Source organism: Clytia hemisphaerica, unplaced genomic scaffold, assembly GCF_902728285.1.
Source record: "Clytia hemisphaerica strain Z4C2 unplaced genomic scaffold, Clytia hemisphaerica genome assembly, whole genome shotgun sequence".
NCBI lineage: Eukaryota > Metazoa > Cnidaria > Hydrozoa > Leptothecata > Clytiidae > Clytia > Clytia hemisphaerica.
Window position 1 is genome coordinate 322,153 of NW_027104218.1, and position 16,452 is coordinate 338,604.

At 35.4% G+C, this 16,452-nt stretch overlaps 1 protein-coding gene across 2 annotated transcripts; it reads left to right on the plus strand.

Moving 5' to 3' along the window:
- The first annotated feature begins 41 nt into the window (after positions 1-41).
- LOC136815779 (polypeptide N-acetylgalactosaminyltransferase 13-like) lies at positions 42-15,589 on the plus strand. Of its 2 annotated transcripts, none has more exons than XM_067072226.1 (9): positions 42-1,332; positions 6,316-6,482; positions 7,061-7,436; positions 8,585-8,702; positions 9,299-9,483; positions 12,625-12,772; positions 13,617-13,715; positions 14,305-14,430; positions 15,343-15,589. In XM_067072226.1, exons 1-9 carry the CDS (start codon positions 788-790, stop codon positions 15,472-15,474), a joined length of 1,896 nt encoding a protein of 631 aa, XP_066928327.1. In that variant the 5' UTR covers positions 42-787; the 3' UTR covers positions 15,475-15,589. The 2 variants fall into 2 exon arrangements, with proteins under 2 accessions (XP_066928327.1, XP_066928328.1); XM_067072227.1 differs by lacking the exon at positions 42-1,332 and adding an exon at positions 5,153-5,782.
- The last annotated feature ends 863 nt before the right edge of the window (positions 15,590-16,452 follow it).

Sequence of the window (16,452 nt, forward strand, 5' to 3'; positions counted from 1 at the left end):
ATCTAATAATTGATATTTTCACTTTTTTGTCATTTTAGAAGAATGTATAGTTGATATCATAAATCGAACCGAAGTTCTAAAAAATGAAGATTGGAAAATGATTTCTACGATGGAAAATTCATTTCGGGAATCCTGTCAACTTATCCGACGCATCTGGCATCGAATTGGAGATTCCACAACCAAGATCTTTTCAAACCTTCAGTCTTGCCATGTGAACCGGGCCTTACCAGAAATGCTCAATTATAAACAGATCAAGAAACCAGTAGGGAAATTTCATAATATCGTGAATTCGTTTTGTATACAATCCGGACAAAATATGTTTATAATCTGATAACAGCAATTTTTCGTGAAAAAAATTTCAATGTTTTAGATTTCCTCCGTTGTTTTTCGATCGAACTGGCAATCTAGATGGCTTTTCTTTGGGAACGAAAAAGAAGAAAATTTTGTGGATGTGTAGAAAGCACCTAAAACCGGAAACACGTAGAGCACCCAATACCGGTTTCAAGCAAAGACTTTGAAAATTTTATGTATTGATGCAAATTACGATTCTAAGGCAAATTCAATCAATTTACGTTCGAGTTTGATTTTTGTTGGTGACAGGATTAATATTTTGAAATTGAAGAAACTTCCAATGAGGTTGACAATATAAAACAAACACACTATACATAAAATTATATAAATTAGTTTGGTTTTTGGACAGTTGTTTTTAATCAGTAAACTACTGGTGTTACGAAATTTACTTGGTGTTGTTACGAGACATTTATTTACGCCGCTACCGTTCGTATGCATGTATCCGAGAAGACGACGTATGGTACACCTCATCATAATATGCGTTTTAATACTCTCCGCTATTCCTTTATTATTGTTGTACATGGAAGACGTGGAAGTAACCTTATCTATTAAACATAAAGCTCTTGGGAGAGATACCAGAGCTAATGACGGACGTTTGAAATCGTTAGACTTTGGTGTTAAACCAAGGTCTGATTCTAAAGATGTGATTGGTCGATTGAATCGAGACTTTGAAAATCGCCATTCATTTTCACTCGATGACTCGTTTATTCAAGATGAAAAACCTTTATTTGAGAGACTGGCTAAACGAGACAAAATCAAGACAAGGTTTGGCTCGTTTACACGCAAAGCTGAATATGAGAATGTGATGGGTAATCGAGACCCAAGGTCACCAGGCGAGAGAGGCAATGGCTATATGATCTCAAGTGCAAGCAAACTAGACAAGGAGCTTGAGAAACGCGGATACGAGAAACACGCATTCAATCAATTGGTCAGTGATCGTATCTCTCTCTATAGAAGTCTCAAAGATTACAGAAACCCAGCGTAAGTGGCTTTTTTATTTTTTTCTACGTGTTTCCATTGAGTCAGATTGACCATGTTTTAGGTTCTTGGTAGTGATATATTACACTGTTTTAAATCCGAAAAATAAGAACAATGTCGAGTGCCTATATAAATAATATATGCCTAAATATTAATGAAATCATGGTATTAAATTTAGAATACCTCGTTTTGCCCTAGTCTAGAATTAAGAACAGAATAAGAACAACTTTAAGCTCAAAGTGCCGAAAAAAACGAGAACAGTCGAGTATAAAAAGTGCATCGTGGCTTAAGAGCGATGCGCGTGAGGTATTACACTATTACAGTATTACTTTTATATTAAGGGTTGTCATTTGTTGATATACTGAAACCAACGAAAATGCCTCTCCTCAATCCCGTTCTATCAAATTTCATATCGATTTCTTGATTTCTTAAATCAGTCATAGAAGGTCAACATAATTAACAAGTTGTTGGAAAGGACAAGAAATTGACACTTTTCGTGAGATTAAATAACACAAAATATTGGAGCTTTCATGTACACGTTTTTTGTATGGGAAAATAAGGCTTCGATGGCAAAAATATCAAGAACAAGTTAAGAACATTTTAAGGCTTCGTGGGCTCTAAAACACCCAATTATAATGATAAAATGGTGAAATTAAGAGCATTCTAAGAACATTTTTAGGCTTAAAAGTTTTGGATGTTCTTATAAAAAAACGTGTACAGTGAATCATCTACCAAATATACAGTGTCAAAAAAGAAGGGTTATACGATGATAGAATGAACTAGGATGCAATCTGTTTTTAGAAGAATAATTTCATAAGAACAATGAGGCTCAAAAATGCCCCATGGTAAGAACAATTTAAGAATGAGCCTAGAATTACTGAATTTAAAGAATTTGTAGGATCGGCATATTGAAAAATGAATAAAGTCTATGATTAAATCATAGGCGTAGCGAGATACCCTGCAAAATTTATGAGGGAGTGCAGACGTTATTTAGACATATTCATTATCTTTTGATAAAACAAAGACAATAATTACAGTGTCGTACAAACCGCTCTCATCCATAAATCTTGCAGGGTATCTGCTACGCCTTTGTGATACCCAAGGATAACAGAACAGGATGAGAACAATTTGAGGCTTAAAGGGCCAGCAAAATAAGAGATTCATCAAAATTTACTGTTTCTTATAAAAAAAGAGACACATGGTTGGCGTAGAGCTCAGCGTAAATTCTGAATTTCAGGGTATAGCAGACCCAAGGCTTTAAAAACACTCAAATGTATACTGTATATTTTTGAATGCTTTTACTTTCGAAATTCTCAAACTAAACCCAAAGGCTAGTAGTTCACCACTTACATAATTTATCATGTGAGGAAAGATTATTATAATCTTAGAGGAGGCTTAAGTGTCTGAAGGCCTTAGCCGAAATTTGACAGAGAATATAAAGCGAGTTAAAATTCGTTCGCACTTTCCACGTATACAGACTTCTCTTCTTTTTTTCTCGATTTATTTCGGGAAAATAAAACTCAAAGATCAAACAAAAACGAAAATTTTCTAACAAAAATACTAAGTTTATACAGCTTCAAATTCAAATTTAAATCGCTCAAATATGTTATGTTTATATTTTATAACATTGCGTTAAAAAGTGAAATGTATGTAAATCCCTAGTAAATATAAGAAATTCGCGTCGCAGTGTAAATTATTATCTAAACTTTTTCACACTTTTAAACAACTTGAATTATATGTTATGTAGTTAGGATTCGAGTTGAAAATGTTATTTTTCCTTTAACGTTTTAATGCTAAATTTGTTTTTGAAGATTTTGAAAAATAATTTTGAAATTGATGTGTGGAAAATTTCTTTGAGATGTTGTGCTTTGTTGGATTCAGTTAATCTGCTGACATACACGAGTTCGAATGTCTTTTGATTGATAATTTATCTGAAATTTGTCGAGTAGTGGAGAGAATGTGTAGATTATCCTGTCCAAGGGTTTTCAAATGTTTTCTATTATAGGTACCTCTTGTTGGTTGACACAAAAACTACAAAATCTTTAATATTTGAAATCAATTTAGAAAATACTTGAAAATTGGAAGTTATGGAGGGACGGTATTTAACGAGTTAAGTGTGATGATGCCTTAAATTAGCTTTGAGTGTACTTTGAAAGAGCGTCAGAAATGAAAATATTTTAAATCATAGCATCGTAGACTCGTAGTATACATTACTGCTCAACGATACGAGCAAAATTTACGAAGGTACTCAAAGTGCAAAAATTTTGTTTTCAGCAACGTAAATTGCAGAAGCTAAAATGGGCCATTCCATTTTGTATCCATACAGGGAGGGTGGACGAACATTTCCAGGGGTTAATAATCGGAGAAGAATTTCCAGAGAGTATAAAGGAATATTTTTATTTTTTCAGGGGTATAAGACTTATTTTAGTTCGTCCACCCCCTGTATGGAAATTTAATGGAACAGCCCATTAGCTAAATATCCTTCAATAGTTTAAATTGTATTGTCAGAAGGAAGTGACCGGTATCAAAGCTTGATACGATGATATGGGATTTGTAAAATTGAAATATGATCTACAGGTTTTCGTTTTTGAAGTATTTTAAGGTAAACATACGGGTGTTTACATTACAAATGACAGATTTTACGTTAAAAATAATGACAAAACGACCGTTATAATATCATCAAGGTAGTTCATTATCATGTTATAAAGAGTGTCTGGAATGAGCTCTCACTCACAAATTATACAATTGTTTTACGTTTTGATTCTTGATTCTTGGAGAGAGAAAATGTTTTCTTTTATATGCGTGGATTATTTTTCTGTACAATTAGTCAGTCAATGACAAGCGGGCTCGGTTATCGGTGAAGGGGTCCGTGCTCGATGATTGATACTCAAGCTTGGTCACCGAACATACGTTCATTTTTACATTGGTTTTTATAGTATTGATTCAGTATTTCATTTTTCTGGTTTTCATTTTATAGTGTTGAGTTTTAGGCGTAAGTTTTAATAACATAGTTCAGATTTCCTAGGCTAAATGGGCTATTCCAGAAATAGTATGTACCCCCTATGTTGTGACGCTCAGTGTGGTCTGAAAAATAAAAAATCTAGATGGTCAAACACTTTCTAACTTTTAATTGCACTGTTCAAAAAAGATAACATAAGATAACCCCCCTTTTTAGTAAAAACTTGGAGATTGATATTTCACAGAAAAGTGCCGCCAAGGGGTATTTCGGGTGCCATATCCGAAGAATTTTTCCGTTTGCCTTGAAATCGGACAACCTTCTTAACCTAAGGTTGAACTACCACTGGTGTAAAAATGAACGTTGTAGCATAAGTAGAAAAAAAGCTCAATTTTTGCAATCGCAAATTTAACCGCTAAAAATCCCGAACTTTTCAACCAAAGATACATTCAATTAATAGCGCTTTTGATTCTCTAAAACAAGCAAAAAAATTTTCGCAATTATATTTGACTATCAAAAGTTACAGTTTCCACTGGGTCTGGATAGACTTTAGGGGGGTCCTGAAAAATTGAAAAAAAATCCATGGGTAACCTTTCTTAAAAAAGACCTTCTCAACATAGGGGGTAAATTCTTTTTCAGGAATAGCCCAATGGATGCATATTGGTTTTAAAAGCAGGTTTGGTAGAAAGTTTATTCGTTGCAATGGTGGAAATTTTATTAGAGGGAGTTTGATTTGGCGGATTGCTGACTAAGTTGAATTTGGCGTGTGTTTAAATTAGCGGTTGCAGGATATTTTCGTCGGGGAACAAATTTGACGGATTTTTTTTGGTAATTCCGGCGAATACACCAAACTTTCTTTCTTCCTTTTAAGATCATTTGAATACAAAAATTTCAACTGATTTTTAGGATTTTACTTTACAAAAAGAATTAGGATGGAACCTTCAAGGATATCCTTCTTGATGAAAAACGCATTCACGTTATGATTTTGTTCCAGTTAAAGACACTTTGTTGGTTCAATTGAAAACTTAATTTAAGAGTGGCAAAACTCTTCTTTTAACTTGATTAATTCCTGGTTGTAACACATGCGATCAAACCATTAAACATTGAAACAAATTGACAATACCCAGTATATTCACCAACACCTTCAATCATGCCAATCCGGCTAAAACGTAATCGAGTTATAATTACATCCGTCATTTGTATATTATTGGTCCTACTCATAATGGAGTCAAGAACATTAAAGAAAAATAATCAGCTTGATACAACAAACAACAATCATGAAATATCTCGCCTCGGCCGATCTCTTATGAGATACGCAACTTTTGATGCCAGTCCCGAAATGCGGCGAACACAACCCGGTTTTATGGGACGTGGTGTCAAAGTATTACCTAATGAAAAAGAAAAAGAAGCTGAAGGATATAAAAGTCATTCTTTCAATCAACTAGCAAGTGATAAAATTTCTTTAGAACGTGTTTTACCGGATTATCGGAATCAATTGTAAGTATCGGGTTATCGGGATAAAGTAAAATTGATATCAATAATTATGAAACGACTATTTTGTAATTTTGACAGGAGGCAGGTACTTCATGCCAACCACAAGCGTTGCTTGAAAAATATCAAAATTTTATACATCTACCTTTAGCAGAGTGGTCAGCCCCTGAAGAGACTGGTAACAAAAAAAGATAGAAATGTCTTTCCGGCGACAGTATCGAAAATAGAATTATAGGATACTTCTGTAAACAATTGAGGTGGTAAAGTATCGACAATTTTGTTAAGCTGTATTCACAATGCTAAAAAAAGTTGACACCTCAATGAAATTTCATACGACATTTAGTTTTTCGAAATACCGTAAGCTGAGAAAAGATTTTCCTTGCAAATTCAATACCAGTTCCCTGAAAAGCCGATAAGGTTGATAGGTATATTGACGTCAAAAATTTCATTGTATTGATATACAGGGTGGTCCAATGAATACCTTCCACTAGTATAATAAAGTATCTTACCTGAAACAAATCTCCTTTCTGTTTTCACAGATGTCGCTCGAAGAAATATCCAACCAAGCTACCGAGTACCTCAGTTATCATCTGTTTCCATAACGAAGCGTGGTCGACATTGTTAAGGACCGTTCACAGTGTCATCAATCGAACACCACCTGATTATTTGAAAGAAATTGTATTGGTTGATGATGCAAGTACCAGGGGTAAGCATTTGAGGAACAATTTTTTATATAACTAACACTGTTTAAAGTTCTTCCTCTCCAGTGAAGTATATAAAGAGGCTTTTCCGTCTAAAAATTCTACACAATTCACTAAAGTTACAAAAATATGTAAAATCTATTTTCTGTCTCAGGCGAAAAACCTCGGTTTTGACTACTGCCAAAGATCATCTTACCAAAAAAAAGCTAAGAAGTACTTTAATCGGAATATCATACATTTTCGCGAGCTAAAGATTCGCGAAATTATTTTGGTCTGTTTTCGACAAACAAACTTTTTTAAATTATTTTGAGGATTAAATTTCGCAAAAATTGATTTAGAAATGGCCCTTACTTTGCTAATTTTCGTCAAAAACATTTTAATGACTTTAAATATGGACTTGATCTCGCAAGTCAGCGATTTCACAAGATTTATTGTTTATTTATTGTCTCATTAAAGTATTTAGTAATACCTCACAGACTGGCTAAGGTTATGATTGAATTCTTTTTGGGACCAGCAACGTTTTAAATCACCTGAGTTGAAATGTATAATTCCAAAAGATCTTTATGATTTATTCTTTCTACAGACGATTTGAAGCAAGCCTTAGAAGACTACATCATAAACCTACCCAAAGTCAACATCGTCCGTTTAAAGAAAAGAGAAGGATTGATACGAGCTCGGCTAGAAGGAGCAAAAGTTTCCAAAGGAGAAGTTCTAACATTCTTAGACGCTCACTGCGAATGTACATTAGGGTGGATTGAACCTTTATTGGCTAAAATTAAAGAGAAGAAATCAAATGTTGTGATGCCTGTTATAGACGAAATAAGTGAAACAGATTTTCATTATAATGCTGTACCGGAGCCTTTCCAGAGAGGTGTTTTTAAATGGAGATTGGAATTCACTTGGCGCCCCATTCCGCAGTATGAAGAAACTAGAAGAGTTGATGCCGCTGATGGAATAAGGTATTACTGCTTGTCTGAGAATGAGAGCATAAATTCTATTTTTCATTCGAAAAGAGCCCGTTGAAATAACAATAAAAATCTTTCAAAATTATCTATATTTTCCCCTGATGAAAAAAGTTGAGCTTTCATTGACCTTGTGGTACTGACCTTAGACGATACTATCGTCTACACAAGATCACTAAAAAAGGGAATAGTTTAGGAGAGGCGTGATAAATTCGGGTGGAGTAAGCAGTGGCGGAGATGTTTACAGTGTAGACGATACCAATTTTCTTCGAAACTCTACCGCCACTTTTTTCCCGTAAACCGCCCTAACGCCCGAATTTTTTCCCGCGTTTACTGTACCGACCTTTATTTTAAACGGACGATAGCATCGTCTATACTGACCTAGGCTTCTGTACATCTTCAAACGAAGAAAATATCTGCCCATAACTATGGGTGGGTCAAAATATTTCTATTCAAATGCTTATTTAAGACTGATCTGCTTGAAGTTTGTACTAATTTTGAACGAAAATTAAAAAAAACTGCTAAATTGACATAGACTTGTTAGATTAATGTCTGATTTTGAACTAGCCGGGAACTTCTAAAGGTGTTGATTAACAGACCAACCCCATCGCTAAATCTTTTAGCCGAATTATGCATGTTACCCCTGGCATTGTTTGAGAACAAGAACCTTATTGTTGATGCGATTACCTTAGATTTATAAAGCCCGAAGGGCTAGATATCGTGCTTTTGTTGAAAAGCGTGCCGTGGTTAGGTAGGAAATCCTACCTAAGTCACGTGACATTACAATAGAATTTCAGCGATTGACCAATCAGAAACTTCGTGGGTTTTCGAAAACAATAGCAACAATATTTTTTTCCGATATTCACTTTTTTTGCCTGCGATGGCTTAAAGCCCGACAGCCCTTCGGGCTTTATAAATCTATGGCGATTACATGTTTGAGGAGTACATCTTCAAAAAATACGCAGTAGCCTTATGTAACAATCGACTTCATCCATTCTTCAACCTCGAAAGAATCGTGTACATTTTCTAGCAAAAGAATTTCTATCAAGAAAGGTAGTAGAATTTTCCAAATCATGAAGGGCTCCAGTTTGGATCATTTTTGGATGTAATGGGGAGTCTGGTAAAACTTTTCTTTTGCTTTTTAGAACTCCAGTAATGGCAGGTGGATTATTCTCAATGGATCGCGATTATTTTTATAAACTTGGAAGTTATGATACTGGTATGGATATCTGGGGCGGTGAAAATATTGAAATATCGTTCAGGGTAGGAAAACGTTCGTTTTTTCTAATATACCCAGAGATCAGCTTTTCCCTGTAGACCATGTTCGCACGTGACGGTTCCGTTTCGCCCCGATTCTATTGGTAAAATTCAATTGTTAGATCACTTCTAACCAATCGTGTGACTTTATTCCTTTTCGGAGCGAAACGGAACCGTCACATGCGAACATGGTCTTAGAGAGTAATGTATGAAGATGCACAGAATGAAATATACTTTGGTATAGTAGCCAGAGATTAGCTCCATATAATATTTCAAACACTAACCTTCATTTCACGGTAGGCAAGCTTATGCTCTGAGGGAGAATAATAAAAAGTGATATCTTGTTGAAAGGATAATTTTGAGTGGATTATTTTAAGGCTTTCAAATCTTTTCGGCGTTTACTCTGGAGAGTTTATATTTGGTCTAGACAGATATAAAAATTCTGAATACATATTAAAAAATCAGTGAAGTTAAAGGTTCAGAAAAGTGTAAATTCAAGATTTTTGGGTCCGGTAGAAAAAGAAGAGGATTTTCCCGAAAATAATATTTTAACTAGTACCCAAAACAAAAATGGTTGAATACTAAAAATAATTTTTTCTTAGATTTGGATGTGCGGAGGTTCAATTGAAATGTTACCCTGTTCACGAGTCGGCCATGTTTTCCGACCCAAATTTCCGTATAGTTTTCCGAGCAGTCGCAAAGGGGACAATGATGTTGTTAGTCGAAATTTGATGAGAGTTGCGGATGTCTGGATGGATGATTACAAAAAGCATTTCTATAATATCAGGTAAAAAATATGCAACCCTGTATTAGTGACCCTATCGAGCCTACTCTGTACCAGAGTGTATCTCACGTTTATCGTCTCGTAGTACACTATGTGCGCATATATGTCTGTTTGATAGAAAAATTCCCATACGGAAACCTCTACAATGAAGTATAGCAACACTTCTCTCATTGTCTTCCCTCTCTCACCCGTACTCCATCGCAGCGGTCGGTTTGAAAAATGTCAAATGAGAAAAGACAATGATAACAGACCCTCTACGGCAATAAATTTTGAAATCAGCCGTAGATATCGGGTCATCGAGCCCAATCTGTTGCCCTGGCAATGTTTTCAACTCGACATTATATGGGCGTTGGGCGTTGTTGTGGGCTAGCTTGTTTAGAAAGCACCCTAAAGGACATAAAAGGAAACGAAACTCGGTTTCAACCGTCATTGTGTTTCCCGAAAAAAAAGATTGCCGGATTCCTCTTTTTTTATTGTTGTGATGGACGCGATTCAGCCTCAAAATTCACGCCCACTTAGCTATGTTTCGCAGTTTTTTTGTCATTGAAATATTAACGTGGAAGCATATTATTGTACACAAGGTCATAACTTAGATTTTTCATTTGATTTTATTGAAAAAAGTTTGATAAAAAGGAATATTATATCAAAAGAAATTGCTAAGTGGAAGCGTTTTTGGAGTCTGGATATAAATGGAAAACTTCTTACGGAAGCATCCTAACCGGACTTTCCCGGAAGTCTAATTGTTTTTGAAATTTGAAACTTGATTGTAACTTCCAGTCTTTTTTGGGTGTTTCAGACATTAACGTCCAGACATAACAAATTAAAACAACTTGTTTCCCAAACACTGTGTGGACACCAAAAATCGAAACTTCAAAAAAAGAATGTTACAAAACAAAACGGATCGAAACAGATAAGCTCCACTCTATTCACTGAAACTGACCTGCTCCAGTTTCTTGCTCCAAATCGTTTCAAAACTTCCTGTTCTTAATAAAAACCATATTGAACCGATGCTAAACCGTAACGTCTGAACATGGTTTCAATTTCAAGAATTCTGAAACTTGCTGGACAAATTGACACATGACGCCCCGCTATGATGCAGCGATGAAAATAGTGGAGTAAAACCGTTCCGACCTGTTTGCTTTGTGATGTCTTCTTTCTCGACGTTCTGAATTTTGACGTTCACACAGTTTTTAGCGAGCACCTCACTAAAAACGGGATTGTTACGTTCCGTTTCTTAGTGAGTTCCGCTTTGACGATATTCGAAAAATAGAAGCCTTTCTAGTGCTTTGACGCAAATTCGATTTTTTGGACCTACCTGGAGGTCCTATAAATTAACTGATGTTCGTCCGTTCGTTAGTTCGTTAGTTCGTTACCAACTTTTCTCGAGATTGGATCTTTAGTTTTTCCTGATTTTTGGCACAAAGATGCAAAATGGTAATGCCCAAAATGTGACGGAGCCTGATTTTCGAAAAAAATTCATTTCCGGCCGAAAATGCCGGAAATATGCCGGAAAAAACCGTTTTTTTGGCATTTTCTCAAGATTTCATCATTAGTTTTTTCTGATTTTTTGCACAAAGATGCGTATTAACAATGCCCAAAACTTGGCCTAGTCCGAATTTTGAGAAAAAATCTTTTCCGGTCGAAAATGCCGGAAATATGCAGGAAATAACCGTTTTTGCAGATTTTCATCGGACTTTTTCCTTATATTTCGTTGTTTTTTCACACAAAAACATTTTTAATAGCCATACCCACCATGAAGCATGGTTCAATCGTCAATAGAACTGAGTTTTGAAGCCGGAACTTTCTGAAAATCACCGGAGCAGACCATTTTCGCCGGAAAAACGGTATTTCTTGAATTTCTTGAGCTGTACTTTATATTTTTTTATGAAATTTTGCACATTGATGTAGAATGACAATACCTAAAAAGTGACGGAGCCCGATTTTCGAAAAAAAATATGCCGGAAAAACGGGGTTTTTTGGCATTTTCTCGAGATTTTATCATTAGTTTTTTCTGATTTTTTTGCTTAAAGATGCGTATTAACAATGCCCAAAACATGGCCGAGTCTGATTTTGGAGAAACATTTTTTTCCGGCCGCAAAGACCGGAAATATGTCGGAAATCGCCGTTTTTCTGGCTTTTCATTGGACTTTTTCCTTTAGCTGCTTGTTTTTTCACTCAAAAACATTATTAATAGCAATGCCCACACCATCAACCATGTTTCAACTATAAAATTGATTTTTGAAGCCGGAACTGTTTAAAAATCACCGGAACAACCTATTTTTGCCGGAAAGACAGTATTTCTTGAATTTCTCGAGCTGTACTTTATATTTTTTTATGAAATTTTGCACACTGATGTAAAATGACAATACCTAAAAAGTGACGGAGCCCGAAAAACATTTTTTTTCAGTCGAAATTGCCGGAAATATGCCGGAAAATGGTTTTTTTGGCATTTTCTCGAGATTTCAACACTGGTTTTTTCTGATTTTTTGCTCAAAGATGGGTCTTCGCAATGCTCAAATCATGGCCGAGTTCGATTTTTGAGAAAAACATTTTTCCAGTTGAAAATGCCGGAAATCGCCGCTTTTGCAGATTTTCATTGGATTTTTTCCTATTATTTCTATGTTTTTCACACAAAAACATTATTGATAACAATGCTCACCATCAAGCATGATTCAATTGTCAATAAAGCTGATTTTTGCGACCAGAACTTTCTATTTATTTTTTCCCTACAACCCTTCCCTCTCCCCCAATCAGCAATCAATGACGAATTTATTACGCTAATGCATTTTCGCTAAACGCTATATTTTCTGACGGATTTTTTTCACTTTTCTCCTCGCACACATTGCTTTCTAACCTTCATCATCAGGTAGGTCCAATCAGCATCTAGCTTGTTTGCTACTGCAGGAGCTTCGAAAGTTAAAAGTGACGTCAAAAAATGGAATGTTTAGAGACCGAAAACCCGGCTCAAAACGTTCGAAAAAGTCGCAAAGCGTTAATTGCGTAAAAAAACGTGGGTGACGTCTAGTATAGGCAGTGTTTCGTAACTTTTTTGTTTCGGAGCGAAATGGAACCGTAACGTCTCAACATGGGCTACCGAAAAAGGGTTTATATCTATATATTTTTTCCTCACAACTTTTTGTTTAGATTTGATTTGAAGAAAAAAGAACCCGAAGACACAACCGAACGAAAACAACTTCGACAAAATTTACAATGTAAATCATTTTCTTGGTATTTGGAGAATATTTACCCCGAACTGGAAATTCCTGATGATAACTTTGTACAAGCTGGAGAAGTAAGTTTTGCTACAAACAAAATATATTTCCTTGTAATTTTATCATCTTATTACTTGTTTGACAAAAGGAGCATTACCGTCACTAAAGCCCTCGTCATGGAGAAATCTTATCGCGTCAAAAGCACTGTCGTTTCACCGAACCCATTGTAAATCTTCCCTGAAAATAAGGCTTTTAATTTAGCAAAATAATAATGCAATCTACAGTAAGAATGTATCGAAAAGAAGGCTTTTAAAGCCCATCATAAAAAACCCCGGTTTTTACCGATAGTGGCAAATTTAAGCTTGATAAAGATTGTTTGAAATCTCTGCCACTACTGGCAAAAACCAGGGTTTTTCATTACCTCACATTACCTCATGAATAGCATTTTTTTGAAAAAAATCGTGCACCCCTGTTGAGGAGGTCCAACCTTTTGTAACCTACCCCCTTGGAATTCCAGGCGATTTTAGGATCATACCCCTCTGGAATTCCGAATTTTTACAAATTTTCAATCATTACCCCCTTGGAATTCCGCTTATTTTTGACGGATTTTCATCTACCCTTATGGAATTCCACTGCATTTCAAACCCTACCCCCTTGGAACGGAAATGGACCTCCTCAACAGGGGGTGCACGATTTTTTTCTGGAAAAGCCCAATAGCATTTTTTTGAAAAAAATCCAAATCACGCATCACGGCTTAAAAGAATTTTCATATCATGATCACATTTTGACCCCTGATAACGCAGTCACGAAAAAAGTTCAAAATCACATAATCACGCTAGAATAAAGTCCCTATCCTGACGCTATGTCCCTATCACGCAAATCTCTTTCGGGCCTATAAATGCTTTTCAACATTGATTCGTTTAGATTAAGAATCCTGACACGACTGTATGTTTGGATACACTTGGGAAAGGTGAAGCATCAGTTGTTGGTCTTTATGAATGTCATGGACAGGGTGGTAATCAGGTATGAATCGTAATACACAATCACAGACATAAATTGCGAGACAAAAGCAAATTCTAATCTATTCCCCCCTTCCCCCATTTGCAATGTTCAATGAACGGTGGGGCGGCCGTGGAGGTGGAAGGGGAGTCTGATTTCTACGTTTTTACTGCACATTCCGGCGTTTGTCTCAGATATTTTTGTTCGTGATTGCGGTTCTTCTCTCTAATTTGATCTTCAAAGGACCAAAAATTTTCTTCAAATTTAAGGACAATTCGGATCAGAGAGCGTTTAAAACTTCTTTCTAGCTGAGGGGACCAATATTTTAGTTCGAATTAACAGAAAGATTCGAATAATAAAAGTTCGAATTAGGGAGAGTCCGCTGTATATAATTTTCCGATAAATCCATAAACGGTTTATATAAAAAGACTGAGACAACGATTTGCTTTTTGACCAGTATAGTGACCACTATGGTACCAGGCAATTCAATCAAATATATTAGACTCCCTCTAATTTGATCTTCCAAAGATTTTCTTCGAATTAGAGAAAGATTCTGTACTTCAACAGTCTTTTTAATTCCACATCAAATTTTATATGTTTTTCTTCTTTTCAGTATTTCACATTGAACAAGAAAGGTGAAATAAAGAACGAAGACAATTGCCTGACTATCAACGGTCCGAACCTCGTTTTGAGAGAATGCGAAGAACGGTCAAGGAAAGGACAACGGTGGGCCTTCAAGGTAACTAAAATTATTTTTACAACCAATTTATGATATCCATGAGATATTGTTTTACACGGAAGCACGCTCAGTGGTGAAAACGCTCTTCTCGAAATGCGTAAAAATAATTGCCAACCTCGTTCTCGAAGACTTGTTGCTACGATACTTCAACGATGTCAGACATAGTCGATATTTGTAAGCGTTTGCGGTTTTGTATCAAAATTGAAAATAGTCTTTTGGGAAAACATACCATAATATGTGTAAATGTCATTTGAAATAATTATTTCATTTGAAAACGAGGCCTGCAATGCTGTTTAGCGAGAAGTTGTGTATTAGAAAATTCTTTTTTACAATTTTGGCAAAAATTGGGATTTTTCCGTAAAAACATTACGTAATGAATATCATGAATCATTATCATGATACATTGTTTGTAACGAGAGGAAAAATACCAATGGTGGTTTCTTTAAGGAACCGCAACCGCAAGTAGATTTCTTTATAAGAACAATTCCAAAGAATTTTGAAGCCCTTTAAATGTTCTTATTTTTTTGAGTTTTCAAGCCAGAAATCATCTTAAGACTCAAGTCTTGAATGAATAGGTCTTTAGTTTAGCATAGTATACAAATAATTCAGACATCGTAGAAATTAAGCAAAAAATAACATCGTTACAATTATGATATTAGCCATAGGCGAAGCGAGATTTATGAGGGAGTGCAGACGTTCATGACATATTCATTATCTTTTTATAAAACAAAGACAATAATTACAGTGTCGTAAAAACCGCTCTCATCAATAAATCTTGCAGGGTATATCTCGCTACACCTATGTTAAATCATATGACCAAAGTCGTTTATAATTCGTGTTATACAAAGTCTAGGTCTTCAGTCTGATTTCATTGAGACCTTTTGCAATGATACATTTTCTTTCTTATTTTAGGGCAATCAAATCAAAAGTATTACGCAGAATTCATGTCTTCAAGTCAGAAATAAAATGAACTTAATAGTAGGTCCATGTACAAGTGGACAAACGCAAAAATGGCTATGGAATAAAATTGAAGATTTTACTTAAATTAATTTTTGGTGTTTTTAGATACAAGATAGTTTTTAATTATTTTTTTAGGTTTTTAGTTTTTATTTGGTTTTTAATACGTTCAATAGACATATCACATCACAACAATAATAAAGCTATTTTCTATTTGCTTTGTTTTATTTTTATTGATGTTGCTTGCCACTTTGTCACAGACTCAATATTGGGATTAGCCACTATTTCACAGTCTAGTTTTTGATATTTTATGTTCTAGTTTACAGCCTGGTCTCCCTAGAACGATTTGCATTCTCAGATCAGAATGCAGTCCGCTTGCTTGTGCTCACTTGGCTAAAGCCGTAAGGGTCGATCTACATGGCGTGGAGATATTCTGCAACAAAAATAGGGTAACCCACCATTCACTAGTGAACATACAGTTTTCTGTTACATGAAAACATAAAAAAGAAGAAACAGAGGCGAGTTAATTTTCCAAGAAAACATTGTTGGTCATGGTTACATGCAAACTTGTTTATGGACTTTGGTGTAATCTTTAGATGTTTTAATAGCTTAGATCCTGTAAGGCTGCTTTTTAGTAACTTTTGTTTGGCCTGCCCTGGGTTGGCTAGGAAAGTTTTGAGCTTGGATATCCAAGCTAACCCAATGTCAGACAGGAACAGCTTCAAATTAGCCCATCATTTCTGAAAATCGTTTATTAAGCCCAGAATTGGTGAATTAACCCAGATTATATAGGCATAGCCAATTGACATTAGGATTTTTGGATATTTCAAATTTCCATCTTTTTTCATGATCTTTTTAAGATGGGAGAAACGGAACCAACTATTAAAAATCTTGTTTACATACTTCACAGGGGTTTTTACTGAACACCCCTGTCTCACAGCCCCGGTGAAACTTTTTCCAACAGTGGGGATAAATCCAGCGGGATGCTTTTAATATTGAATTTCGAATGGAGATGAAATCAAAGTTAATTTTCCAGTGGAGATGGAAATCTATGAAATTCTAGGG

Excerpts from the sequence above, each read along its gene's own strand:
- LOC136815779 (XM_067072226.1), top strand. The coding sequence starts at position 788 with ATGTATCCGAGAAGACGACGTATGGTACACCTCATCATAATATGCGTT. Across the intron at positions 6,483-7,060 it reads TGATGATGCAAGTACCAGGG|ACGATTTGAAGCAAGCCTTA; the intron begins GTAAGCATTTGA and ends TTCTTTCTACAG. Across the intron at positions 9,484-12,624 it reads AAGCATTTCTATAATATCAG|ATTTGATTTGAAGAAAAAAG; the intron begins GTAAAAAATATG and ends CTTTTTGTTTAG.